At 38.9% G+C, this 26,107-nt stretch overlaps 1 protein-coding gene, 25 non-coding genes and 3 pseudogenes across 27 annotated transcripts in view; all 29 read left to right on the top strand.

Moving 5' to 3' along the window:
• The first annotated feature begins 163 nt into the window (after positions 1–163).
• On the top strand, positions 164–282 carry LOC127947755 (5S ribosomal RNA). Its single transcript, XR_008151547.1, has one exon. It is a non-coding gene; the product is annotated as a 5S ribosomal RNA (ribosomal RNA).
• A 376-nt stretch (positions 283–658) lies between these two features.
• LOC127947880 (5S ribosomal RNA) lies at positions 659–777 on the top strand. The gene has a single exon (XR_008151631.1). It is a non-coding gene; the product is annotated as a 5S ribosomal RNA (ribosomal RNA).
• Positions 778–1,280: 503 nt separating this feature from the next.
• On the top strand, positions 1,281–1,399 carry LOC127947898 (5S ribosomal RNA). The gene has a single exon (XR_008151648.1). It is a non-coding gene; the product is annotated as a 5S ribosomal RNA (ribosomal RNA).
• Positions 1,400–1,899: 500 nt separating this feature from the next.
• On the top strand, positions 1,900–2,018 carry LOC127947914 (5S ribosomal RNA). The gene has a single exon (XR_008151663.1). It is a non-coding gene; the product is annotated as a 5S ribosomal RNA (ribosomal RNA).
• Positions 2,019–2,514: 496 nt separating this feature from the next.
• LOC127947879 (5S ribosomal RNA) lies at positions 2,515–2,633 on the top strand. Its single transcript, XR_008151630.1, has one exon. It is a non-coding gene; the product is annotated as a 5S ribosomal RNA (ribosomal RNA).
• Positions 2,634–3,011: 378 nt separating this feature from the next.
• Positions 3,012–3,130, top strand: LOC127947878 (5S ribosomal RNA). Its single transcript, XR_008151629.1, has one exon. It is a non-coding gene; the product is annotated as a 5S ribosomal RNA (ribosomal RNA).
• Positions 3,131–3,630: 500 nt separating this feature from the next.
• Positions 3,631–3,749, top strand: LOC127948238 (5S ribosomal RNA). Its single transcript, XR_008151981.1, has one exon. It is a non-coding gene; the product is annotated as a 5S ribosomal RNA (ribosomal RNA).
• Positions 3,750–4,249: 500 nt separating this feature from the next.
• Positions 4,250–4,368, top strand: LOC127947903 (5S ribosomal RNA). Its single transcript, XR_008151653.1, has one exon. It is a non-coding gene; the product is annotated as a 5S ribosomal RNA (ribosomal RNA).
• A 505-nt stretch (positions 4,369–4,873) lies between these two features.
• LOC127947577 (5S ribosomal RNA) lies at positions 4,874–4,992 on the top strand. Its single transcript, XR_008151374.1, has one exon. It is a non-coding gene; the product is annotated as a 5S ribosomal RNA (ribosomal RNA).
• A 366-nt stretch (positions 4,993–5,358) lies between these two features.
• LOC127947681 (5S ribosomal RNA) lies at positions 5,359–5,477 on the top strand. Its single transcript, XR_008151474.1, has one exon. It is a non-coding gene; the product is annotated as a 5S ribosomal RNA (ribosomal RNA).
• A 369-nt stretch (positions 5,478–5,846) lies between these two features.
• On the top strand, positions 5,847–5,965 carry LOC127947872 (5S ribosomal RNA). Its single transcript, XR_008151623.1, has one exon. It is a non-coding gene; the product is annotated as a 5S ribosomal RNA (ribosomal RNA).
• A 364-nt stretch (positions 5,966–6,329) lies between these two features.
• On the top strand, positions 6,330–6,448 carry LOC127947902 (5S ribosomal RNA). The gene has a single exon (XR_008151652.1). It is a non-coding gene; the product is annotated as a 5S ribosomal RNA (ribosomal RNA).
• A 638-nt stretch (positions 6,449–7,086) lies between these two features.
• LOC127947698 (5S ribosomal RNA) lies at positions 7,087–7,205 on the top strand. The gene has a single exon (XR_008151491.1). It is a non-coding gene; the product is annotated as a 5S ribosomal RNA (ribosomal RNA).
• Positions 7,206–7,572: 367 nt separating this feature from the next.
• On the top strand, positions 7,573–7,691 carry LOC127947680 (5S ribosomal RNA). Its single transcript, XR_008151473.1, has one exon. It is a non-coding gene; the product is annotated as a 5S ribosomal RNA (ribosomal RNA).
• Positions 7,692–8,201: 510 nt separating this feature from the next.
• Positions 8,202–8,320, top strand: LOC127947679 (5S ribosomal RNA). Its single transcript, XR_008151472.1, has one exon. It is a non-coding gene; the product is annotated as a 5S ribosomal RNA (ribosomal RNA).
• A 368-nt stretch (positions 8,321–8,688) lies between these two features.
• On the top strand, positions 8,689–8,807 carry LOC127947609 (5S ribosomal RNA). Its single transcript, XR_008151405.1, has one exon. It is a non-coding gene; the product is annotated as a 5S ribosomal RNA (ribosomal RNA).
• Positions 8,808–9,310: 503 nt separating this feature from the next.
• On the top strand, positions 9,311–9,429 carry LOC127947533 (5S ribosomal RNA). The gene has a single exon (XR_008151332.1). It is a non-coding gene; the product is annotated as a 5S ribosomal RNA (ribosomal RNA).
• A 640-nt stretch (positions 9,430–10,069) lies between these two features.
• LOC127947575 (5S ribosomal RNA) lies at positions 10,070–10,188 on the top strand. The gene has a single exon (XR_008151373.1). It is a non-coding gene; the product is annotated as a 5S ribosomal RNA (ribosomal RNA).
• A 367-nt stretch (positions 10,189–10,555) lies between these two features.
• Positions 10,556–10,674, top strand: LOC127947784 (uncharacterized; annotated as a pseudogene).
• Positions 10,675–14,055: 3,381 nt separating this feature from the next.
• LOC127947574 (5S ribosomal RNA) lies at positions 14,056–14,174 on the top strand. The gene has a single exon (XR_008151372.1). It is a non-coding gene; the product is annotated as a 5S ribosomal RNA (ribosomal RNA).
• A 2,683-nt stretch (positions 14,175–16,857) lies between these two features.
• Positions 16,858–16,976, top strand: LOC127947573 (5S ribosomal RNA). The gene has a single exon (XR_008151371.1). It is a non-coding gene; the product is annotated as a 5S ribosomal RNA (ribosomal RNA).
• A 645-nt stretch (positions 16,977–17,621) lies between these two features.
• Positions 17,622–17,740, top strand: LOC127947782 (uncharacterized; annotated as a pseudogene).
• A 365-nt stretch (positions 17,741–18,105) lies between these two features.
• On the top strand, positions 18,106–18,224 carry LOC127947590 (5S ribosomal RNA). Its single transcript, XR_008151387.1, has one exon. It is a non-coding gene; the product is annotated as a 5S ribosomal RNA (ribosomal RNA).
• A 519-nt stretch (positions 18,225–18,743) lies between these two features.
• On the top strand, positions 18,744–18,862 carry LOC127947572 (5S ribosomal RNA). Its single transcript, XR_008151370.1, has one exon. It is a non-coding gene; the product is annotated as a 5S ribosomal RNA (ribosomal RNA).
• Positions 18,863–20,170: 1,308 nt separating this feature from the next.
• LOC127947410 (glutamic acid-rich protein-like) overlaps positions 20,171–26,107 on the top strand; it is a 255,412-nt gene continuing 249,475 nt past the window's right edge. The window contains exon 1 of one of the 2 annotated variants that reach the window (XM_052544520.1): positions 20,171–20,446. In XM_052544520.1, the coding sequence (XP_052400480.1) occupies positions 20,195–20,446 (252 nt within the window). In that variant the 5' untranslated portion in view covers positions 20,171–20,194. Of the gene's footprint in view, positions 20,447–25,035; positions 25,133–26,107 lie in introns of those variants that run through there. The other variant, XM_052544521.1, reaches the window with a different exon arrangement.
• LOC127947571 (5S ribosomal RNA) lies at positions 21,544–21,662 on the top strand. The gene has a single exon (XR_008151369.1). It is a non-coding gene; the product is annotated as a 5S ribosomal RNA (ribosomal RNA).
• LOC127947781 (uncharacterized) lies at positions 22,308–22,426 on the top strand (annotated as a pseudogene).
• Positions 22,792–22,910, top strand: LOC127947588 (5S ribosomal RNA). The gene has a single exon (XR_008151385.1). It is a non-coding gene; the product is annotated as a 5S ribosomal RNA (ribosomal RNA).
• On the top strand, positions 23,430–23,548 carry LOC127947570 (5S ribosomal RNA). The gene has a single exon (XR_008151368.1). It is a non-coding gene; the product is annotated as a 5S ribosomal RNA (ribosomal RNA).

Here is a 26,107-nt window from a genome sequence, read left to right as displayed (position 1 = left end):
AATCTCTGAATCTTAGCAGGCTTAGGTCTGGTTAGTACTTGGATGTGAGACCGGCTAGGAATACCAGGTGCTTTAAGCTTTTGGGTTTTCTTATCTACTTATATAATGTACTGGCGATTAGATTGGCTGATCTCTAAATAGCCCTCTCTTTGCGGCAGTCTTCGCTTACGGCCATACCAACCTGGCTATGCCCGATCTCGTCTGATCTCGGAAGCTAAGCAGGTTTGGGCCTGGTTAGTACATGGATGGGAGACTGCCTGGGAATACCAGGTGCTTTAAACTTTTTGGAAAATTTTCACTTAGTATATAATAATTTTCCCAAAAAATAGAGTCAATGCCCGATTTCTGAATATTAGCAGGTTTGGGCCTGGTTAGTACATGAATGGGAGACTGCCTGGGAATACCAGGTGCTTTAAACTTTTTGGAAAATTTCACAAATTATATAATAATTTTGCAAAAAAAAAAAAAAAAGAGTCAATGCCCAATCTCTGAATCTTAGCAGGCTTAGGTCTGGTTAGTACTTGGATGAGAGACCGGCTAGGAATACCAGGTGCTTTAAGCTTTTGGGTTTTCTTTCCTACTTATATAATGTACTGGCGATTAGATTGGCTGATCTCTAAATAGCCCTCTCTTTGCGGCAGTCTTCGCGGCAGTCTTCGCTTACGGCCATACCAACCTGGCTATGCCCGATCTCGTCTGATCTCGGAAGCTAAGCAGGTTTGGGCCTGGTTAGTACTTGGATGGGAGACCGCCTGGGAATACCAGGTGCTGTAAGCTTTTTGGAAATTTTTCACTTAGTATATAATAATTTTGCCAAAAAATAGAGTCAATGCCGGTCTCTGAATATTAGCAGGTTTGGGTCTGGTTAGTACATGGATGGGAGACTGCCTGGGAATACCAGGTGCTTTAAACTTTTTGGAAAATTTTCACTTAGTATATAATAATTTTCCCAAAAAATAGAGTCAATGCCCGATTTCTGAATATTAGCAGGTTTGGGCCTGGTTAATACATGGATGGGAGACTGCCTGGGAATACCAGGTGCTTTAAACTTTTTGGAAAATTTCACAAATTATATAATAATTTTGCAAAAAAAAAAAAAAAAAAAGAGTCGATGCCCAATCTCTGAATCTTAGCAGGCTTAGGTCTGGTTAGTACTTGGATGAGAGACCGGCTAGGAATACCAGGTGCTTTAAGCTTTTGGGTTTTCTTTCCTACTCATATAATGTACTGGCGATTAGATTGGCTGATCTCTAAATAGCCCTCTCTTTGCGGCAGTCTTCGCTTACGGCCATACCAACCTGGCTATGCCCGATCTCGTCTGATCTCGGAAGCTAAGCAGGTTTGGGCCTGGTTAGTACTTGGATGGGAGACCGCATGGGAATACCAGGTGCTGTAAGCTTTTTGGAAATTTTTCACTTAGTATATAATAATTTTGCCAAAAAATAGAGTCAATGCAGGTCTCTGAATATTAGCAGGTTTGGGTCTGGTTAGTACATGGATGGGAGACTGCCTGGGAATACCAGGTGCTTTAAACTTTTTGGAAAATTTTCACTTAGTATATAATAATTTTGCCAAAAAATAGAGTCAATGCCCGATTTCTGAATATTAGCAGGTTTGGGCCTGGTTAGTACATGGATGGGAGACTGCCTGGGAATACCAGGTGCTTTAAACTTTTTGGAAAATTTCACAAATTATATAATAATTTTGCAAAAAAAAAAAAAAAAGAGTCAATGCCCAATCTCTGAATCTTAGCAGGCTTAGGTCTGGTTAGTACTTGGATGAGAGACCGGCTAGGAATACCAGGTGCTTTAAGCTTTTGGGTTTTCTTTCCTACTTATATAATGTACTGGCGATTAGATTGGATGATCTCTAAATAGCCCTCTCTTTGCGGCAGTCTTCGCTTATGGCCATACCAACCTGGCTATGCCCGATCTCGTCTGATCTCGGAAGCTAAGCAGGTTTGGGCCTGGTTAGTACTTGGATGGGAGACCGCCTGGGAATACCTGGTGCTGTAAGCTTTTTGGAAATTTTTCACTTAGTATATGATAATTTTGCCAAAAAATAGAGTCAATGCCGGTCTCTGAATATTAGCAGGTTTGGGTCTGGTTAGTACATGGATGGGAGACTGCCTGGGAATACCAGGTGCTTTAAACTTTTTGGAAAATTTTCACTTAGTATATAAGAATTTTGCCAAAAAATAGAGTCAATGCCCGATTTCTGAATATTAGCAGGTTTGGGCCTGGTTAGTACATGGATGGGAGACTGCCTGGGAATACCAGGTGCTTTAAACTTTTTGGAAAATTTCACAAATTATATAATAATTTTGCCAAAAAAAAAAAGAGTCAATGCCCAATCTCTGAATCTTAGCAGGCTTAGGTCTGGTTAGTACTTGGATGAGAGACCGGCTAGGAATACCAGGTGCTTTAAGCTTTTGGGTTTTCTTTCCTACTTATATAATGTACTGGCGATTAGATTGGCTGATCTCTAAATAGCCCTCTCTTTGCGGCAGTCTTTGCTTACGGCCATACCAACCTGGCTATGCCCGATCTCGTCTGATCTCGGAAGCTAAGCAGGTTTGGGCCTGGTTAGTACTTGGATGGGAGACCGCCTGGGAATACCAGGTGCTGTAAGCTTTTTGGAAATTTTTCACTTAGTATATAATAATTTTGCCAAAAAATAGAGTCAATGCCCGATTTCTGAATATTAGCAGGTTTGGGCCTGGTTAGTACATGGATGGGAGACTGCCTGGGAATACCAGGTGCTTTAAACTTTTTGGAAAATTTCACAAATTATATAATAATTTTGCAAAAAAAAAAAAAAAAAAGAGTCGATGCCCAATCTCTGAATCTTAGCAGGCTTAGGTCTGGTTAGTACTTGGATGAGAGACCGGCTAGGAATACCAGGTGCTTTAAGCTTTTGGGTTTTATTTCCTACTTATATAATGTACCGGCGATTAGATTGGCTGATCTCTAAATAGCCCTCTCTTTGCGGCAGTCTTCGCGGCAGTCTTCGCTTACGGCCATACCAACCTGGCTATGCCCGATCTCGTCTGATCTCGGAAGCTAAGCAGGTTTGGGCCTGGTTAGTACTTGGATGGGAGACCGCCTGGGAATACCAGGTGCTGTAAGCTTTTTGGAAATTTTTCACTTAGTATATAATAATTTTGCCAAAAAATAGAGTCAATGCCGGTCTCTGAATATTAGCAGGTTTGGGTCTGGTTAGTACATGGATGGGAGACTGCCTGGGAATACCAGGTGCTTTAAACTTTTTGGAAAATTTTCACTTAGTATATAATAATTTTGCCAAAAAATAGAGTCAATGCCCGATTTCTGAATATTAGCAGGTTTGGGCCTGGTTAGTACATGGATGGGACACTGCCTGGGAATACCAGGTGCTTTAAACTTTTTGGAAAATTTCACAAATTATATAATAATTTTGCAAAAAAAAAAAAAAAAGAGTCAATGCCCAATCTCTGAATCTTAGCAGGCTTAGGTCTGGTTAGTACTTGGATGAGAGACCGGCTAGGAATACCAGGTGCTTTAAGCTTTTGGGTTTTCTTTCCTACTCATATAATGTACTGGCGATTAGATTGGCTGATCTCTAAATAGCCCTCTCTTTGCGGCAGTCTTCGCTTACGGCCATACCAACCTGGCTATGCCCGATCTCGTCTGATCTCGGAAGCTCAGCAGGTTTGGGCCTGGTTAGTACTTGGATGGGAGACCGCCTGGGAATACCAGGTGCTGTAAGCTTTTTGGAAATTTTTCACTTAGTATATAATAATTTTGCCAAAAAATAGAGTCAATGCAGGTCTCTGAATATTAGCAGGTTTGGGTCTGGTTAGTACATGGATGGGAGACTGCCTGGGAATACCAGGTGCTTTAAACTTTTTGGAAAATGTTCACTTAGTATATAATAATTTTGCCAAAAAATAGAGTCAATGCCCGATTTCTGAATATTAGCAGGTTTGGGCCTGGTTAGTACATGGATGGGAGACTGCCTGGGAATACCAGGTGCTTTAAACTTTTTGGAAAATTTCACAAATTATATAATAATTTTGCAAAAAAAAAAAAAAAAGAGTCAATGCCCAATCTCTGAATCTTAGCAGGCTTAGGTCTGGTTAGTACTTGGATGAGAGACCGGCTAGGAATACCAGGTGCTTTAAGCTTTTGGGTTTTCTTTCCTACTTATATAATGTACTGGCGATTAGATTGGCTGATCTCTAAATAGCCCTCTCTTTGCGGCAGTCTTCGCTTACGGCCATACCAACCTGGCTATGCCCGATCTCGTCTGATCTCGGAAGCTAAGCAGGTTTGGGCCTGGTTAGTACTTGGATGGGAGACCGCGTGGGAATACCAGGTGCTGTAAGCTTTTTGGAAAATTTTCACTTAGTATATAATAATTTTGCCAAAAAAAATAGAGTCAATGCCCGATCTCTGAATATTAGCAGGTTTGGGCCTGGTTAGTACATGGATGGGAGACTGCCTGGGAATACCAGGTGCTTTAAATTTTTTGGAAAATTTCACAAATTATATAATAATCTTGCAAAAAAAAAAAAAAGGTCAATGCCCAATCTCTGAATCTTAGCAGGCTTAGGTCTGGTTAGTACTTGGATGAGAGACTGCCTGGGAATACCAGGTGCTTTAAGCTTTTTGGAAAATTTCACAAATTATATAATAATCTTGCAAAAAAAAAAAAAAAGAGTCAATGCCCAATCTCTGAATCTTAGCAGGCTTAAGTCTGGTTAGTACTTGTATGAGAGACCGGCTAGGAATACCAGGTGCTTTAAGCTTTTGGGTTTTCTTTCCTACTTATATAATGTACTGGCGATTAGATTGGATGATCTCTAAATAGCCCTCTCTTTGCGGCAGTCTTCGCTTACGGCCATACCAACCTGGCTATGCCCGATCTCGTCTGATCTCGGAAGCTAAGCAGGTTTGGGCCTGGTTAGTACTTGGATTGAAGACTGCCTGGGAATACCAGGTGCTGTAAGCTTTTTGGAAATTTTTCACTTAGTATAAAATAATTTTGCCAAAAAATAGAGTCAATGCCAGATCTCTGAATATTAGCAGGTTTGGGCCTGGTTAGCACATGGATGGGAGACTGCCTTGGAATACCAGGTGCTTTAAACTTTTTGGAAAATTTCACAAATTACATAATAACCTTGCAAAAAAAACAAAAAAAAGGAGTCAATGCCCAATCTCTGAATCTTAGCACGCTTAGGTCTGGTTAGTACTTGGATGAGAGACCGGCTGGGAATACCAGGTGCTTTAAGCTTTTGGGTTTTCTTTCCTACTTATATAATGTACTGGCGATTAGATTGGCTGATCTCTAAATAGCCCTCTCTTTGCGGCAGTCTTCACTTACGGCCATACCAACCTGGCTATGCCTGATCTCGTCTGATCTCGGATGCTAAGCAGGTTTGGGCCTAGTTAGTACTTGGATGGGAGACCGCCTGGGAATACCAGGTGCTGTAAGCTTTTTGGAAATTTTTCACTTAGTATATAATAATTTGGCCAAACAATAGAGTCAATGCCCGATCTCTGAATATTAGCAGTTTTGGGCCTGGTTAGTACATGGATGGGAGACTGCCTGGGAATACCAGGTGCTTTAAACTTTTTGGAAAATTTCACAAATTATATAATAATCTTGCAAAAAAAAAAAAAAAAAAAAAGAGTCAATGCCCAATCTCTGAATCTTAGCAGGATTAGGTCTGGTTAGTACTTGGATGAGAGACCGGCTAGGAATGCCAGGTACTTTAAGCTTTTGGGTTTTCTTTCTTACTTATATAATGTACTGGCGATTAGATTGGCTGATCTCTAAATAGCCCTCTCTTTGCGGCAGTCTTCGCTTACGGCCATACCAACCTGGCTATGCCCGATCTCGTCTGATCTCGGAAGCTAAGCAGGTTTGGGCCTGGTTAGTACTTGGATGGGAGACCGCCTGGGAATACCAGGTGCTGTAAGCTCTTTGGAAATTTTTCACTTAGTATATAATAATTTGGCCAAACAATAGAGTCAATGCCCGATCTCTGAATATTAGCAGGTTTGGGCATGGTTAGTACATGGATGGGAGACTGCCTGGGAATACCAGGTGCTTTAAACTTTTTGGAACATTTCACAAAGTATATAATAATCTTGCAAAAAAAAAAAAAAAAGAGTCAATGCCCAATCTCTGAATCTTAGCAGGCTTAGGTCTGGTTAGTACTTGGATGAGAGACCGGCTAGGAATACCAGGTGCTTTAAGCTTTTGGTTTTTCTTACCTACGTATATAATGTACTGGCGATTAGATTGGCTGATCTCTAAATAGCCCTCTCTTTGCGGCAGTCTTCGCTTACGGCCATACCAACCTGGCTATGCCCGATCTCGTCTGATCTCGGAAGCTAAGCAGGTTTGGGCCTGGTTAGTACTTGGATGGGAGACCGCGTGGGAATACCAGGTGCTGTAAGCTTTTTGGAAATTTTTCACTTAGTATATAATAATTTTGCCAAAAAAAATAGAGTCAATGCCCGATCTCTGAATATTAGCAGGTTTGGGCCTGGTTAGTACATGGATGGGAGACTGCCTGGGAATACCAGGTGCTTTAAATTTTTTGGAAAATTTCACAAATTATATAATAATTTTGCAAAAAAAAAGGTCAATGCCCAATCTCTGAATCTTAGCAGGCTTAGGTCTGGTTAGTACTTGGATGAGAGACTGCCTGGGAATACCAGGTGCTGTAAGCTTTTTGGAAATTTTTCACTTAGCATATAATAATTTTGCCAAAAAATAGAGTCAATGCCCGATCTCTGAATATTAGCAGGTTTGGGCCTGGTTAGGACATGGATGGGAGACTGCCTGGGAATACCAGGTGCTTTAAACTTTTTGGAAAATTTCACAAATTATATAATAATCTTGCAAAAAAAAAAAAAAAAGAGTCAATGCCCAATCTCTGAATCTTAGCAGGATTAGGTCTGGTTAGTACTTGGATGAGAGACCGGCTAGGAATGCCAGGTACTTTAAGCTTTTGGGTTTTCTTTCTTACTTATATAATGTACTGGCGATTAGATTGGCTGATCTCTAAATAGCCCTCTCTTTGCAGCAGTCTTCGCTTACGGCCATACCAACCTGGCTATGCCCGATCTTGTCTGATCTCAGAAGCTAAGCAGGTTTGGGCCTGGTTAGTACTTGGATTGGAGACCGCCTGGGAATACCAGGTGCTGTAAGCTTTTTGGAAATTTTTCACTTAGTATATAATAATTTTGCCAAAAAATAGAGTCAATGCCCGATCTCTGAATATTAGCAGGTTTGGGCCTGGTTAGTACATGGATAGGAGACTGCCTGGGAATACCAGGTGCTTTAAACTTTTTTGAAAATTTCACAAATTACATAATAATCTTGCAAAAAAAAAAAAAAAAAAAGAGTCAATGCCCAATCTCTGAATCTTAGCAGGCTTAGGTCTGGTTAGTACTTGGATGAGAGACCGGCTGGGAATACCAGGTGCTTTTAGCTTTTGGGTTGTCTTTCCTACTTATATAATGTACTGGCGATTAGATTGGATGATCTCTAAATAGCCCTCTCTTTGCGGCAGTCTTCGCTTGCGGCCATGCCAACCTGGCTATGCCCGATCTCGTCTGATCTCGGAAGCTAAGCAGGTTTGGGCCTGGTTAGTACTTGGATTGAAGACTGCCTGGGAATACCAGGTGCTGTAAGCTTTTTGAAAATTTTTCACTTAGTATATAATAATTTGGCCAAACAATAGAGTCAATGCCCGATCTCTGAATATTAGCAGGTTTGGGCCTGGTTAGTACATGGATGGGAGACTGCCTGGGAATACCAGGTGCTTTAAACTTTTTGGAACATTTCACAAAGTATATAATAATCTTGCAAAAAAAAAAAAAAAAAGAGTCAATGCCCAATCTCTGAATCTTAGCAGGCTTAGGTCTGGTTAGTACTTGGATGAGAGACTGCCTGGGAATACCAGGTGCTTTAAGCTTTTTGGAAAATTTCACAAATTATATAATAATTTTGCAAAAAAAAAAAAAAAAAAGAGTCAATGCCCAATCTCTGAATCTTAGCAGGCTTAGGTCTGGTTAGTACTTGGATGAGAGACCGGCTAGGAATACCAGGTGCTTTAAGCTTTTGGGTTTTCTTTCCTACTTATATAATGTACTGGCGATTAGATTGGCTGATCTCTAAATAGCCCTCTCTTTGCGGCAGTCTTCGCTTACGGCCATACCAACCTGGCTATGCCCGATCTCGTCTGATCTCAGAAGCTAAGCAGGTTTGGGCCTGGTTAGTACTTGGATGGGAGACCGCCTGGGAATACCAGGTGCTTTAATCTTTTTGGAAATTTTTCACTTAGTATATAATAATTTTGCCAAAAAATAGAGTCAATGCCCGATTTCTGAATATTAGCAGGTTTGGGCCTGGTTAGTATATGGATGGGACACTGCCTGGGAATACCAGGTGCTTTAAACTTTTTGGAAAATTTCACAAATTATATAATAATTTTGCAAAAAAAAAAAAAAAAAAAAGAGTCAATGCCCAATCTCTGAATCTTAGCAGGCTTAGGTCTGGTTAGTACTTGGATGAGAGACCGGCTAGGAATACCAGGTGCTTTAAGCTTTTGGGTTTTCTTTCCTACTCATATAATGAACTGGCGATTAGATTGGCTGATCTCTAAATAGCCCTCTCTTTGCGGCAGTCTTCGCTTACGGCCATACCAACCTGGCTATGCCCGATCTCGTCTGATCTCAGAAGCTAAGCAGGTTTGGGCCTGGTTACTACTTGGATGGGAGACCGCCTGGGAATCCCAGGTGCTGTAAGCTTTTTGGAAATTTTTCACTTAGTATATAATAATTTTGCCAAAAAATAGAGTCAATGCCGGTCTCTGAATATTAGCAGGTTTGGGTCTGGTTAGTACATGGATGGGAGACTGCCTGGGAATACCAGGTGCTTTAAACTTTTTGGAAAATTTTCACTTAGTATATAATAATTTTGCCAAAAAATAGAGTCAATGCCCGATTTCTGAATATTAGCAGGTTTGGGCCTGGTTAGTATGTGGATGGGACACTGCCTGGGAATACCAGGTGCTTTAAACTTTTTGGAAAATTTCACAAATTATATAATAATTTTGCAAAAAAAAAAAAAAAAAAAGAGTCAATGCCCAATCTCTGAATCTTAGCAGGCTTAGGTCTGGTTAGTACTTGGATGAGAGACCGGCTAGGAATACCAGGTGCTTTAAGCTTTTGGGTTTTCTTTCCTACTCATATAATGTACTGGCGATTAGATTGGCTGATCTCTAAATAGCCCTCTCTTTGCGGCAGTCTTCGCTTACGGCCATACCAACCTGGCTATGCCCGATCTCGTCTGATCTCGGAAGCTAAGCAGGTTTGGGCCTGGTTAATACTTGGATGGAAGACCGCCTGGGAATACCAGGTGCTGTAAGCTTTTTGGAAATTTTTCACTTAGTATATAATAATTTTGCCAAAAAATAGAGTCAATGCCGGTCTCTGAATATTAGCAGGTTTGGGTCTGGTTAGTACATGGATGGGAGACTGCCTGGGAATACCAGGTGCTTTAAACATTTTGGAAAATTTTCACTTAGTATATAATAATTTTGCCAAAAAAATAGAGTCAATGCCCGATTTCTGAATATTAGCAGGTTTGGGCCTGGTTAGTACATGGATGGGAGACTGCCTGGGAATACCAGGTGCTTTAAATTTTTTGGAAAATTTCACAAATTATATAATAATCTTGCAAAAAAAAAAAATAAAGGTCAATGCCCAATCTCTGAATCTTAGCAGGCTTAGGTCTGGTTAGTACTTGGATGAGAGACTGCCTGGGAATACCAGGTGCTTTAAGCTTTTTGGAAAATTTCACAAATTATATAATAATTTAGCAAAAAAAAAAAAAGAGTCAATGCCCAATCTCTGAATCTTAGCAGGCTTAAGTCTGGTTAGTACTTGTATGAGAGACCGGCTAGGAATACCAGGTGCTTTAAGCTTTTGGGTTTTCTTTCCTACTTATATAATGTACTGGCGATTAGATTGGATGATCTCTAAATAGCCCTCTCTTTGCGGCAGTCTTCGCTTACGGCCATACCAACCTGGCTATGCCCGATCTCGTCTGATCTCGGAAGCTAAGCAGGTTTGGGCCTGGTTAGTACTTGGATTGAAGACTGCCTGGGAATACCAGGTGCTGTAAGCTTTTTGGAAATTTTTCACTTAGTATAAAATAATTTTGCCAAAAAATAGAGTCAATGCCCGATCTCTGAATATTAGCAGGTTTGGGCCTGGTTAGCACATGGATGGGAGACTGCCTTGGAATACCAGGTGCTTTAAACTTTTTGGAAAATTTCACAAATTACATAATAACCTTGCAAAAAAAACAAAGAAAAAGGAGTCAATGCCCAATCTCTGAATCTTAGCACGCTTAGGTCTGGTTAGTACTTGGATGAGAGACCGGCTGGGAATACCAGGTGCTTTAAGCTTTTGGGTTTTCTTTCCTACTTATATAATGTACTGGCGATTAGATTGGCTGATCTCTAAATAGCCTTCTCTTTGCGGCAGTCTTCACTTACGGCCATACCAACCTGGCTATGCCTGATCTCGTCTGATCTCGGATGCTAAGCAGGTTTGGGCATAGTTAGTACTTGGATGGGAGACCGCCTGGGAATACCAGGTGCTGTAAGCTTTTTGGAAATTTTTCACTTAGTATATAATAATTTGGCCAAACAATAGAGTCAATGCCCGATCTCTGAATATTAGCAGTTTTGGGCCTGGTTAGTACATGGATGGGAGACTGCCTGGGAATACCAGGTGCTTTAAACTTTTTGGAAAATTTCACAAATTATATAATAATCTTGCAAAAAAAAAAAAAAAAAAAAGAGTCAATGCCCAATCTCTGAATCTTAGCAGGATTAGGTCTGGTTAGTACTTGGATGAGAGACCGGCTAGGAATGCCAGGTACTTTAAGCTTTTGGGTTTTCTTTCTTACTTATATAATGTACTGGCAATTAGATTGGCTGATCTCTAAATAGCCCTCTCTTTGCGGCAGTCTTAGCTTACGGCCATACCAACCTGAGGGCGCTAGAGTGCAACAGGAAGTGAGTTGGCAGTAGTAGGAAGAGAGAGGCTCTTCCATTTTGTAGTTTGGTTTAGTTTTATTAGTTGGTTTGTTTTTTTGTTTGTGTTGAGTTTATATTAGTTAGTGTTTTTTTAACCCCAAACAGTTTATACTGTTTGGGGTTTCATACAACAAAATGACAGATTTAATGGACAAAGGACACGGACTGTCAAATGGACATGAGATGGGGATCAGAGAATCTGGATATGTTGCTGACGAGATGGAAAGGAATATGAATGAAGGGAATGCTGAAAGCAGGAATGAGACTTGGGCAAAGGTGGTTTCAAGGAGAAAAGAAGATGGAAAAACCAATGGACAAGACAGAAAAATAGAACTACAAACAACTGAAGGTACTGGAACTAATAATGGAGGTGAAGAAAAAAGAAATGATTTATCTCAACCACAGCAAATGATAAAGAAATTGAGCCACCAAACAAAGTATCAGAGGCAATACAGAAAAGAAGCAACATTAACAATGACTGTAAAAGATATAGAAAACACAACAGTAATAATGATAATTAAATCAGTTGAAGAGAAAGTAGGAATTGGAAAACTGATCGGACTAAGAAGAAAGAATAACAATGAATTTGAAATGACTATGGAAAGTGAGTTGGACTGTGATTCAGTGTTGAATGGAATCATGATGAACGGAAAAGAATGTGAGATAAGGAAACTGTGTGCAACAGAAAGGATGGTATCTTTCTTGAGTCTGCCCAGCTATATAGAAGATGAGGAAATCATTCAAAAACTGATAGATTGGGGAGTAACTCCCATATTGCCTCTAAGAAGGAGATATCATCCGGGGACAACAGTGGCGGACGGAACACGTTTTATAAAGGTAAAGTTTCCAAAAGAAGTGACATCTTTGCCATATAATACCAGGTTCATGACTGAAGAAGGAGTGCAGTACTACAGAGTGATTCATGACAACCAATTGAAGACATGCAGGATCTGTGTAAGTGTGGAACATGAGAAAAAGGACTGTCCACAATTCAAATGTCGAGACTGTTTTGAGCAGGGGCATTATGCGCGGGACTGCAAAGTCCCACGGTGCCAAGGCTGCGACAAAGCAATCATGAGATGCAGATGTGAGATGGAACATAAGGTAAATGAGGACACAAATATGGACGTACAGGAGGTGATGGGAGATACTGCAACTGAGCATTTAAATGATTCACTGCGGCAGACTCAAGGAGAGGAAGAGGAACAGGACAATGAGGAGGAGGAGGAAACCAACAAAGATGAGAATGAAGAAAAGAACAAAGATGGAGAACAAGAAATGGAGACGGGAGAAGGAGTAGACAAAGAGGAAATAAATCTGATTAACAAAGACTTTTCTAAGGAAAAGGAAGAAGTGGACACGACTGGGATGGACTATGAAAAAGGTCAAGAAAAGGATGAGGATAAGGGAATGAAGATACTGCCGGAGGTAAGAGAAGTGGAAAATGGGGGGAGGATTTTTGGTTTGGAAAATAAAGGAATAGAAAGACTGAATAGAGGTGTAAAAGCAAGAACAAAAGGTGGAGTAGACATTCAACAGGTTCTTAAAAAGCAGAAAATAAGAAGAGAAGCGCTAAAGGAAAGGAGGAAAAGTGGAAATGGGGGAAGCAAGACATGTTTTCTTTAAAGACAATGGAACTAATTGAGTGGTGGTTATTGGTTTATCCTGTGTTTTCCTTAATGAGTTATCTAAGTATTGTTTCATTGAAGGCTAGAGACTTATCCCAAAGTCTAAGGTTTGAAATATTGATGTGTCTGACTAAAAAGAGTGATATGTTATGTCTACAAGGAATGAGGTGGGAAGATAAAATAAGTCATGAAATTAGAAAATTGTGGAATGGAGAAATGCATAGTAATTGTGATATTTGAAGGAAAAGAGGGGTTGCTATTTTAATAAATGTCAAGAATGAGTGTTTTTTAAATTGCATCTTAAACATTGCAAGGTTTATTAAATGGAGCAGAAGAAACATGGTCAAACAAAAGAAGACAAAAATACAAGTGTGCAATTTTTTTAGGATAAAGATGTGTCTTATTCTAAATGTTCTGTTTTGTTACTATAATATGAAAGATGAAAAATAAGTGTTTGTAAAAAAAAGTGTAAAAGGGAATCAATTCCTTGAAATGACATATTTTCATTTTAATGTATTATTGCAAAAATATGATTTTGATTGTTTTTAAAATGTATGTTAATTATTCTTTTAATATTGATTTGAGTCTTTTTTAGAAAAAAAAATGTTAAAAGACTGTTTTAAAAGGAAATAAGACTTTATTGTGCAAAATATTTATGGAATGTTGTAATATGACAATTTTTGAATAAAAAAAAAAAAAAGCTATGCCCGATCTCGTCTGATCTCGGAAGCTAAGCAGGTTTGGGCCTGGTTAGTACTTGGATGGGAGACCGCCTGGGGATACCAGGTGCTGTAAGCTCTTTGGAAATTTTTCACTTAGTATATAATAATTTGGCCAAACAATAGAGTCAATGCCCAATCTCTGAATATTAGCAGGTTTGGGCCTGGTTAGTACATGGATGGGAGACTGCCTGGGAATACCAGGTGCTTTAAACTTTTTGGAACATTTCACAAAGTATATAATAATCTTGCAAAAAAAAAAAAAAAGAGTCAATGCCCAATCTCTGAATCTTAGCAGGCTTAGGTCTGGTTAGTACTTGGATGAGAGACTGCCTGGGAATACCAGGTGCTTTAAGCTTTTTGGAAAATTTCACAAATTATATAATAATTTTGCAAAAAAAAAAAAAAAAAAAAAAAAAAAAAAAAGAGTCAATGCCCAATCTCTGAATCTTAGCAGGCTTAGGTGTGGTTAGTACTTGGATGAGAGACCGGCTAGGAATACCAGGTGCTTTAAGCTTTTGGGTTTTCTTTCCTACTTATATAATGTACTGGCGATTAGATTGGATGATCTCTAAATAGCCCTCTCTTTGCGGCAGTCTTCGCTTACGGCCATACCAACCTGGCTATGCCCGATCTCGTCTGATCTCGGAAGCTAAGCAGGTTTGGGCCTGGTTAGTACTTGGATTGAAGACTGCCTGGGAATACCAGGTGCTGTAAGCTTTTTGGAAATTTTTCAATTAGTATAAAATAATTTTGCCAAAAAATAGAGTCAATGCCCGATCTCTGAATATTAGCGGGTTTGGGCCTGGTTAGCACATGGATGGGAGACTGCCTTGGAATACCAGGTGCTTTAAACTTTTTGGAAAATTTCACAAATTACATAATAACCTTGCAAAAAAAACAAAAAAAAGGAGTCAATGCCCAATCTCTGAATCTTAGCACGCTTAGGTCTGGTTAGTACTTGGATGAGAGACCGACTGGGAATACCAGGTGCTTTAAGCTTTTGGGTTTTCTTTCCTACTTATATAATGTACTGGCGATTAGATTGGCTGATCTCTAAATAGCCCTCTCTTTGCGGCAGTCTTCACTTACGGCCATACCAACCTGAGGGCGCTAGAGTGCAACAGGAAGTGAGTTGGCAGTAGTAGGAAGAGAGAGGCTCTTCCATTTTGTAGTTTGGTTTAATTTTATTAGTTTGTTTGTTTGTTTGGTTTGTTTTTTTGTTTGTGTTGAGTTTATATTAGTTAGTGTTTTTTTTTTTTAACCCCAAACAGTTTATACTGTTTGGGGTTTCATATAACAAAATGACAGATTTAATGGACAAAGGACACGGACTGTCAAATGGACATGAGATGGGGATCAGAGAATCTGGATATGTTGCTGACGAGATGGAAATGAATATGAATGAAGGGAATGCTTAAAGCAGAAATGAGACTTGGGCAAAGGTGGTTTCAAGGAGAAAACAAGATGGAAACACCAATGGACAAGACAGAAAAATAGAACTACAAGCAACTGAAGGTACTGGAACTAATAATGGAGTTGAAGAAAAAAGAAATGATTTATCTCAACGACAGCAAATGATAAAGAAATTGAGCCACCAAACAAAGTATCAGAGGCAATACAGAAAAGAAGCAACATTAACAATGACTGTAAAAGATATAGAAAACACAACAGTAATAATGATAATTAAATCAGTTGAAGAGAAAGTAGGAACTGGAAACTGATCGGACTAAGAAGAAAGAAAAACATTGAATTTGAAATGACTATGGAAAGTGAGTTGGACTGTGATTCACTGTTGAATGGAATCATGATTAACGGAAAAGAATGTGAGATAAGGAAACTGTGTGCAACAGAAAGGATGGTATCTTTCTTGAGTCTGCCCAGCTATATAGAAGATGAGGAAATCATTCAAAAACTGATAGATTGGGGAGTAACTCCCATATTGCCTTTAAGAAGGAGATATCATCCGGGGACAACAGTGGCGGACGGAACACGTTTTCTAAAGGTAAAGTTTCCAAAAGAAGTGACATCTTTGCCATATAATACCAGGTTCATGACTGAAGAAGGAGTGCAGTACTACAGAGTGATTCATGACAACCAATTGAAGACATGCAGGATCTGTGTAAGTGTGGAACATGAGAAAAAGGACTGTCCGCAATTCAAATGTCGAGACTGTTTTGAGCAGGGGCATTATGCGCGGGACTGCAAAGTCCCACGGTGCCAAGGCTGCGACAAAGCAATCATGAGATGCAGATGTGAGATGGAACATGAGGTAAATGAGGACACAAATATGGACGTACAGGAGGTGATGGGAGATACTGCAACTGAGCATTTAAATGATTCACTGCGGCAGACTCAAGGAAAGGAAGATGAACAGGACAATGAGGAAGAGGAGGAAACCAACAAAGATGAGAATGAAGAAAAGAACAAAGATGGAGAACAAGGAATGGAGACGGGAGAAGGGGTAGACAAAGAGGAAATAAATCTGATTAACAAAGACTTTTCTAAGGAAAAGGAAGAAGGGGACACGACTGGGATGGACTATGAAAAAGGTCAAGAAAAGGATGAGGATAAGGGAATGAAGATACTGCAGGAGGTAAGAGAAGTGGAAAATGGGGGGAGGATTCTTGGTTTGGAAAATAAAGGAATAGAAAGACTGAATAGAGGTGTAAAAGCAAGAACAAAAGGTGGAGTAGACATTCAACAGGTTCTTAAAAAGCAGAAAATAAGAAGAGAAGCGCTAAAGGAAAGGAGGAAAATTGGAAATGGGGGAAGCAAGACATGTTTTCTTTAAAGACAATGAAACTAATTGAGTGGTGGCAAAAATACATGTGTGCAATTTTTTTAGGATAAAGATGTGCTTTATTCTAAATTTTCTGTTTGGTTACTATGATATAAAAGATGAAAAATAAGTGTTTGTAAAAAAAAAAAAAAAAAAAAAAAAAAAAAAAAAAATTGTAAAAGGGAATCCATTCTTTGAAATGACATTTTCATTTTAATGTATTATTGCAAAGATGTTACTTAGATTGTTCTTAAAATGTATGTTAATAATGCTTTTAATTTTTATTTGAGTCTTTTAAAAAAAAATGTTAAATGACTGTTTTAAAAGTAAATAAGACTTTCATGTACAAAATATTTATGGAATGTTGTAATATAATAATTTTTGAATAAAAAAAAAAAAAAAAAAAAAAAAAAAAAAGCTATGCCTGATCTCGTCTGATCTCGGATGCTAAGCAGGTTTGGGCCTAGTTAGTACTTGGATGGGAGACCGCCTGGGAATACCAGGTGCTGTAAGCTTTTTGGAAATTTTTCTGTAAAAAAAACTGTAATGTACTGGCGACTGTAATGTACTGGCGATTAGATTGGATGATCTCTAAATAGCCCTCTCTTTGCGGCAGTCTTCGCTTACGGCCATACCAACCTGGCTATGCCCGATCTCGTCTGATCTCGGAAGCTAAGCAGGTTTGGGCCTGGTTAGTACTTGGATTGAAGACTGCCTGGGAATACCAGGTGCTGTAAGCTTTTTGGAAATTTTTCAATTAGTATAAAATAATTTTGCCAAAAAATAGAGTCAATGCCCGATCTCTGAATATTAGCAGGTTTGGGCCTGGTTAGCACATGGATGGGAGACTGCCTTGGAATACCAGGTGCTTTAAACTTTTTGGAAAATTTCACAAATTACATAATAACCTTGCAAAAAAAACAAAAAAAAGGAGTCAATGCCCAATCTCTGAATCTTAGCAGGATTAGGTCTGGTTAGTACTTGGATGAGAGACCGCGTGGGAATACCAGGTGCTGTAAGCTTTTTGGAAATTTTTCACTTAGTATATAATAATTTTGCCAAAAAATAGAGTCAATGCCCGATCTCTGAATATTAGCAGGTTTGGGCCTGGATAGTACATGGATGGGAGACTGCCTGGGAATACCAGGTGCTTTAAATTTTTTGGAAAATTTCACAAATTATATAATAATCTTGCAAAAAAAAAAAAAAAAGGTCAATGCCCAATCTCTGAATCTTAGCAGGCTTAGGTCTGGTTAGTACTTGGATGAGAGACCGGCTAGGAATACCAGGTGCTTTAAGCTTTTGGTTTTTCTTACCTACGTATATAATGTACTGGCGATTAGATTGGCTGATCTCTAAATAGCCCTCTCTTTGCGGCAGTCTTCGCTAACGGCCATACCAACCTGGCTATGCCCGATCTTGTCTGATCTCAGAAGCTAAGCAGGTTTGGGCCTGGTTAGTACTTGGATTGGAGACCGCCTGGGAATACCAGGTGCTGTAAGCTTTTTGGAAATTTTTCACTTAGTATATAATCATTTTGCCAAAAAATAGAGTCAATGCCCGATCTCTGAATATTAGCAGGTTTGGGCCTGGTTAGTACATGGATGGGAGACTGCCTGGGAATACCAGGTGCTTTAAACTTTTTGGAAAATTTCACAAATTATATAATAATCTTGCAAAAAAAAAAAAAAAAAGAGTCAATGCCCAATCTCTGAATCTTAGCAGGCTTAGGTCTGGTTAGTACTTGGATGAGAGACCGGCTGGGAATACCAGGTGCTTTAAGCTTTTGGGTTTTCTTTCCTACTTATATAATGTACTGGCGATTAGATTGGATTATCTTTAAATAGCCCTCTCTTTGCAGCAGTCTTCACTTACGGCCATACCAACCTGGCTATGCCCGATCTCGTCTGATCTCAGACGTTAAGCAGGTTTGGGCCTGGTTAGTACTTGGATGGGAGACCGCCTGGGAATACCAGGTGCTGTAAGCTCTTTGGAAATTTTTCACTTAGTATATAATAATTTGGCCAAACAATAGAGTCAATGCCCAATCTCTGAATATTAGCAGGTTTGGGCCTGGTTAGTACATGGATGGGAGACTGCCTGGGAATACCAGGTGCTTTAAACTTTTTGGAACATTTCACAAAGTATATAATAATCTTGCAAAAAAAAAAAAAAAGAGTCAATGCCCAATCTCTGAATCTTAGCAGGCTTAGGTCTGGTTAGTACTTGGATGAGAGACTGCCTGGGAATACCAGGTGCTTTAAGCTTTTTGGAAAATTTCACAAATTATATAATAATTTTGCAAAAAAAAAAAAAAAAAAAAAAAAAAAAAGAGTCAATGCCCAATCTCTGAATCTTAGCAGGCTTAGGTGTGGTTAGTACTTGGATGAGAGACCGGCTAGGAATACCAGGTGCTTTAAGCTTTTGGGTTTTCTTTCCTACTTATATAATGTACTGGCGATTAGATTGGATGATCTCTAAATAGCCCTCTCTTTGCGGCAGTCTTCGCTTACGGCCATACCAACCTGGCTATGCCCGATCTCGTCTGATCTCGGAAGCTAAGCAGGTTTGGGCCTGGTTAGTACTTGGATTGAAGACTGCCTGGGAATACCAGGTGCTGTAAGCTTTTTGGAAATTTTTCAATTAGTATAAAATAATTTTGCCAAAAAATAGAGTCAATGCCCGATCTCTGAATATTAGCAGGTTTGGGCCTGGTTAGCACATGGATGGGAGACTGCCTTGGAATACCAGGTGCTTTAAACTTTTTGGAAAATTTCACAAATTACATAATAACCTTGCAAAAAAAACAAAAAAAAGGAGTCAATGCCCAATCTCTGAATCTTAGCACGCTTAGGTCTGGTTAGTACTTGGATGAGAGACCGACTGGGAATACCAGGTGCTTTAAGCTTTTGGGTTTTCTTTCCTACTTATATAATGTACTGGCGATTAGATTGGCTGATCTCTAAATAGCCCTCTCTTTGCGGCAGTCTTCACTTACGGCCATACCAACCTGAGGGCGCTAGAGTGCAACAGGAAGTGAGTTGGCAGTAGTAGGAAGAGAGAGGCTCTTCCATTTTGTAGTTTGGTTTAATTTTATTAGTTTGTTTGTTTGTTTGGTTTGTTTTTTTGTTTGTGTTGAGTTTATATTAGTTAGTGTTTTTTTTTTAACCCCAAACAGTTTATACTGTTTGGGGTTTCATATAACAAAATGACAGATTTAATGGACAAAGGACACGGACTGTCAAATGGACATGAGATGGGGATCAGAGAATCTGGATATGTTGCTGACGAGATGGAAAGGAATATGAATGAAGGGAATGCTGAAAGCAGAAATGAGACTTGGGCAAAGGTGGTTTCAAGGAGAAAACAAGATGGAAACACCAATGGACAAGACAGAAAAATAGAACTACAAGCAACTGAAGGTACTGGAACTAATAATGGAGTTGAAGAAAAAAGAAATGATTTATCTCAACGACAGCAAATGATAAAGAAATTGAGCCACCAAACAAAGTATCAGAGGCAATACAGAAAAGAAGCAACATTAACAATGACTGTAAAAGATATAGAAAACACAACAGTAATAATGATAATTAAATCAGTTGAAGAGAAAGTAGGAACTGGAAAACTGATCGGACTAAGAAGAAAGAAAAACATTGAATTTGAAATGACTATGGAAAGTGAGTTGGACTGTGATTCACTGTTGAATGGAATCATGATTAACGGAAAAGAATGTGAGATAAGGAAACTGTGTGCAACAGAAAGGATGGTATCTTTCTTGAGTCTGCCCAGCTATATAGAAGATGAGGAAATCATTCAAAAACTGATAGATTGGGGAGTAACTCCCATATTGCCTTTAAGAAGGAGATATCATCCGGGGACAACAGTGGCGGACAGAACACGTTTTCTAAAGGTAAAGTTTCCAAAAGAAGTGACATCTTTGCCATATAATACCAGGTTCATGACTGAAGAAGGAGTGCAGTACTACAGAGTGATTCATGACAACCAATTGAAGACATGCAGGATCTGTGTAAGTGTGGAACATGAGAAAAAGGACTGTCCGCAATTCAAATGTCGAGACTGTTTTGAGCAGGGGCATTATGCGCGGGACTGCAAAGTCCCACGGTGCCAAGGCTGCGACAAAGCAATCATGAGATGCAGATGTGAGATGGAACATGAGGTAAATGAGGACACAAATATGGACGTACAGGAGGTGATGGGAGATACTGCAACTGAGCATTTAAATGATTCACTGCGGCAGACTCAAGGAAAGGAAGATGAACAGGACAATGAGGAAGAGGAGGAAACCAACAAAGATGAGAATGAAGAAAAGAACAAAGATGGAGAACAAGGAATGGAGACGGGAGAAGGGGTAGACAAAGAGGAAATAAATCTGATTAACAAAGACTTTTCTAAGGAAAAGGAAGAAGGGGACACGACTGGGATGGACTATGAAAAAGGTCAAGAAAAGGATGAGGATAAGGGAATGAAGATACTGCAGGAGGTAAGAGAAGTGGAAAATGGGGGGAGGATTCTTGGTTTGGAAAATAAAGGAATAGAAAGACTGAATAGAGGTGTAAAAGCAAGAACAAAAGGTGGAGTAGACATTCAACAGGTTCTTAAAAAGCAGAAAATAAGAAGAGAAGCGCTAAAGGAAAGGAGGAAAATTGGAAATGGGGGAAGCAAGACATGTTTTCTTTAAAGACAATGAAACTAATTGAGTGGTGGCAAAAATACATGTGTGCAATTTTTTTAGGATAAAGATGTGCTTTATTCTAAATTTTCTGTTTGGTTACTATGATATAAAAGATGAAAAATAAGTGTTTGTAAAAAAAAAAAAAAAAAAAAAAAAAAAAAAAAAATTGTAAAAGGGAATCCATTCTTTGAAATGACATTTTCATTTTAATGTATTATTGCAAAGATGTTACTTAGATTGTTCTTAAAATGTATGTTAATAATGCTTTTAATTTTTATTTGAGTCTTTTAAAAAAAAATGTTAAATGACTGTTTTAAAAGTAAATAAGACTTTCATGTACAAAATATTTATGGAATGTTGTAATATAATAATTTTTGAATAAAAAAAAAAAAAAAAAAAAAAAAAAAAAAGCTATGCCTGATCTCGTCTGATCTCGGATGCTAAGCAGGTTTGGGCCTAGTTAGTACTTGGATGGGAGACCGCCTGGGAATACCAGGTGCTGTAAGCTTTTTGGAAATTTTTCTGTAAAAAAAACTGTAATGTACTGGCGACTGTAATGTACTGGCGATTAGATTGGATGATCTCTAAATAGCCCTCTCTTTGCGGCAGTCTTCGCTTACGGCCATACCAACCTGGCTATGCCCGATCTCGTCTGATCTCGGAAGCTAAGCAGGTTTGGGCCTGGTTAGTACTTGGATTGAAGACTGCCTGGGAATACCAGGTGCTGTAAGCTTTTTGGAAATTTTTCAATTAGTATAAAATAATTTTGCCAAAAAATAGAGTCAATGCCCGATCTCTGAATATTAGCAGGTTTGGGCCTGGTTAGCACATGGATGGGAGACTGCCTTGGAATACCAGGTGCTTTAAACTTTTTGGAAAATTTCACAAATTACATAATAACCTTGCAAAAAAAACAAAAAAAAGGAGTCAATGCCCAATCTCTGAATCTTAGCAGGATTAGGTCTGGTTAGTACTTGGATGAGAGACCGCGTGGGAATACCAGGTGCTGTAAGCTTTTTGGAAATTTTTCACTTAGTATATAATAATTTTGCCAAAAAATAGAGTCAATGCCCGATCTCTGAATATTAGCAGGTTTGGGCCTGGATAGTACATGGATGGGAGACTGCCTGGGAATACCAGGTGCTTTAAATTTTTTGGAAAATTTCACAAATTATATAATAATCTTGCAAAAAAAAAAAAAAAAGGTCAATGCCCAATCTCTGAATCTTAGCAGGCTTAGGTCTGGTTAGTACTTGGATGAGAGACCGGCTAGGAATACCAGGTGCTTTAAGCTTTTGGTTTTTCTTACCTACGTATATAATGTACTGGCGATTAGATTGGCTGATCTCTAAATAGCCCTCTCTTTGCGGCAGTCTTCGCTAACGGCCATACCAACCTGGCTATGCCCGATCTTGTCTGATCTCAGAAGCTAAGCAGGTTTGGGCCTGGTTAGTACTTGGATTGGAGACCGCCTGGGAATACCAGGTGCTGTAAGCTTTTTGGAAATTTTTCACTTAGTATATAATCATTTTGCCAAAAAATAGAGTCAATGCCCGATCTCTGAATATTAGCAGGTTTGGGCCTGGTTAGTACATGGATGGGAGACTGCCTGGGAATACCAGGTGCTTTAAACTTTTTGGAAAATTTCACAAATTATATAATAATCTTGCAAAAAAAAAAAAAAAAAGAGTCAATGCCCAATCTCTGAATCTTAGCAGGCTTAGGTCTGGTTAGTACTTGGATGAGAGACCGGCTGGGAATACCAGGTGCTTTAAGCTTTTGGGTTTTCTTTCCTACTTATATAATGTACTGGCGATTAGATTGGATTATCTTTAAATAGCCCTCTCTTTGCAGCAGTCTTCACTTACGGCCATACCAACCTGGCTATGCCCGATCTCGTCTGATCTCAGACGTTAAGCAGGTTTGGGCCTGGTTAGTACTTGGATGGGAGACCGCCTGGGAATACCAGGTGCTGTAAGCTCTTTGGAAATTTTTCACTTAGTATATAATAATTTGGCCAAACAATAGAGTCAATGCCCAATCTCTGAATATTAGCAGGTTTGGGCCTGGTTAGTACATGGATGGGAGACTGCCTGGGAATACCAGGTGCTTTAAACTTTTTGGAACATTTCACAAAGTATATAATAATCTTGCAAAAAAAAAAAAAAAGAGTCAATGCCCAATCTCTGAATCTTAGCAGGCTTAGGTCTGGTTAGTACTTGGATGAGAGACTGCCTGGGAATACCAGGTGCTTTAAGCTTTTTGGAAAATTTCACAAATTATATAATAATTTTGCAAAAAAAAAAAAAAAAAAAAAAAAAAAAAGAGTCAATGCCCAATCTCTGAATCTTAGCAGGCTTAGGTGTGGTTAGTACTTGGATGAGAGACCGGCTAGGAATACCAGGTGCTTTAAGCTTTTGGGTTTTCTTTCCTACTTATATAATGTACTGGCGATTAGATTGGATGATCTCTAAATAGCCCTCTCTTTGCGGCAGTCTTCGCTTACGGCCATACCAACCTGGCTATGCCCGATCTCGTCTGATCTCGGAAGCTAAGCAGGTTTGGGCCTGGTTAGTACTTGGATTGAAGACTGCCTGGGAATACCAGGTGCTGTAAGCTTTTTGGAAATTTTTCAATTAGTATAAAATAATTTTGCCAAAAAATAGAGTCAATGCCCGATCTCTGAATATTAGCAGGTTTGGGCCTGGTTAGCACATGGATGGGAGACTGCCTTGGAATACCAGGTGCTTTAAACTTTTTGGAAAATTTCACAAATTACATAATAACCTTGCAAAAAAAACAAAAAAAAGGAGTCAATGCCCAATCTCTGAATCTTAGCACGCTTAGGTCTGGTTAGTACTTGGATGAGAGACCGACTGGGAATACCAGGTGCTTTAAGCTTTTGGGTTTTCTTTCCTACTTATATAATGTACTGGCGATTAGATTGGCTGATCTCTAAATAGCCCTCTCTTTGCGGCAGTCTTCACTTACGGCCATACCAACCTGAGGGCGCTAGAGTGCAACAGGAAGTGAGTTGGCAGTAGTAGGAAGAGAGAGGCTCTTCCATTTTGTAGTTTGGTTTAATTTTATTAGTTTGTTTGTTTGTTTGGTTTGTTTTTTTGTTTGTGTTGAGTTTATATTAGTTAGTGTTTTTTTTTTAACCCCAAACAGTTTATACTGTTTGGGGTTTCATATAACAAAATGACAGATTTAATGGACAAAGGACACGGACTGTCAAATGGACATGAGATGGGGATCAGAGAATCTGGATATGTTGCTGACGAGATGGAAAGGAATATGAATGAAGGGAATGCTGAAAGCAGAAATGAGACTTGGGCAAAGGTGGTTTCAAGGAGAAAACAAGATGGAAACACCAATGGACAAGACAGAAAAATAGAACTACAAGCAACTGAAGGTACTGGAACTAAAATTGGAGTTGAAGAAAAAAGAAATGATTTATCTCAACGACAGCAAATGATAAAGAAATTGAGCCACCAAACAAAGTATCAGAGGCAATACAGAAAAGAAGCAACATTAACAATGACTGTAAAAGATATAGAAAACACAACAGTAATAATGATAATTAAATCAGTTGAAGAGAAAGTAGGAACTGGAAAACTGATCGGACTAAGAAGAAAGAAAAACATTGAATTTGAAATGACTATGGAAAGTGAGTTGGACTGTGATTCACTGTTGAATGGAATCATGATTAACGGAAAAGAATGTGAGATAAGGAAACTGTGTGCAACAGAAAGGATGGTATCTTTCTTGAGTCTGCCCAGCTATATAGAAGATGAGGAAATCATTCAAAAACTGATAGATTGGGGAGTAACTCCCATATTGCCTTTAAGAAGGAGATATCATCCGGGGACAACAGTGGCGGACAGAACACGTTTTCTAAAGGTAAAGTTTCCAAAAGAAGTGACATCTTTGCCATATAATACCAGGTTCATGACTGAAGAAGGAGTGCAGTACTACAGAGTGATTCATGACAACCAATTGAAGACATGCAGGATCTGTGTAAGTGTGGAACATGAGAAAAAGGACTGTCCGCAATTCAAATGTCGAGACTGTTTTGAGCAGGGGCATTATGCGTGGGACTGCAAAGTCCCACGGTGCCAAGGCTGCGACAAAGCAATCATGAGATGCAGATGTGAGATGGAACATGAGGTAAATGAGGACACAAATATGGACGTACAGGAGGTGATGGGAGATACTGCAACTGAGCATTTAAATGATTCACTGCGGCAGACTCAAGGAAAGGAAGATGAACAGGACAATGAGGAAGAGGAGGAAACCAACAAAGATCAGAATGAAGAAAAGAACAAAGATGGAGAACAAGGAATGGAGACGGGAGAAGGGGTAGACAAAGAGGAAATAAATCTGATTAACAAAGACTTTTCTAAGGAAAAGGAAGAAGGGGACACGACTGGGATGGACTATGAAAAAGGTCAAGAAAAGGATGAGGATAAGGGAATGAAGATACTGCAGGAGGTAAGAGAAGTGGAAAATGGGGGGAGGATTCTTGGTTTGGAAAATAAAGGAATAGAAAGACTGAATAGAGGTGTAAAAGCAAGAACAAAAGGTGGAGTAGACATTCAACAGGTTCTTAAAAAGCAGAAAATAAGAAGAGAAGCGCTAAAGGAAAGGAGGAAAATTGGAAATGGGGGAAGCAAGACATGTTTTCTTTAAAGACAATGAAACTAATTGAGTGGTGGCAAAAATACATGTGTGCAATTTTTTTAGGATAAAGATGTGCTTTATTCTAAATTTTCTGTTTGGTTACTATGATATAAAAGATGAAAAATAAGTGTTTGTAAAAAAAAAAAAAAAAAAAAAAAAAAAAAAAAAAATTGTAAAAGGGAATCCATTCTTTGAAATGACATTTTCATTTTAATGTATTATTGCAAAAATGTTACTTAGATTGTTCTTAAAATGTATGTTAATAATGCTTTTAATTTTTATTTGAGTCTTTTAAAAAAAAAATGTTAAATGACTGTTTTAAAAGTAAATAAGACTTTCATGTACAAAATATTTATGGAATGTTGTAATATAATAATTTTTGAATAAAAAAAAAAAAAAAAAAAAAAAAAAACAGCTATGCCTGATCTCGTCTGATCTCGGATGCTAAGCAGGTTTGGGCCTAGTTAGTACTTGGATGGGAGACCGCCTGGGAAT

The sequence above is a fragment of the Carassius gibelio genome, chromosome A25 (assembly GCF_023724105.1).
Source record: "Carassius gibelio isolate Cgi1373 ecotype wild population from Czech Republic chromosome A25, carGib1.2-hapl.c, whole genome shotgun sequence".
Taxonomy (NCBI): Eukaryota; Metazoa; Chordata; class Actinopteri; order Cypriniformes; family Cyprinidae; genus Carassius; species Carassius gibelio.
This window is presented reverse-complemented; position numbering and strand designations above follow the sequence as displayed.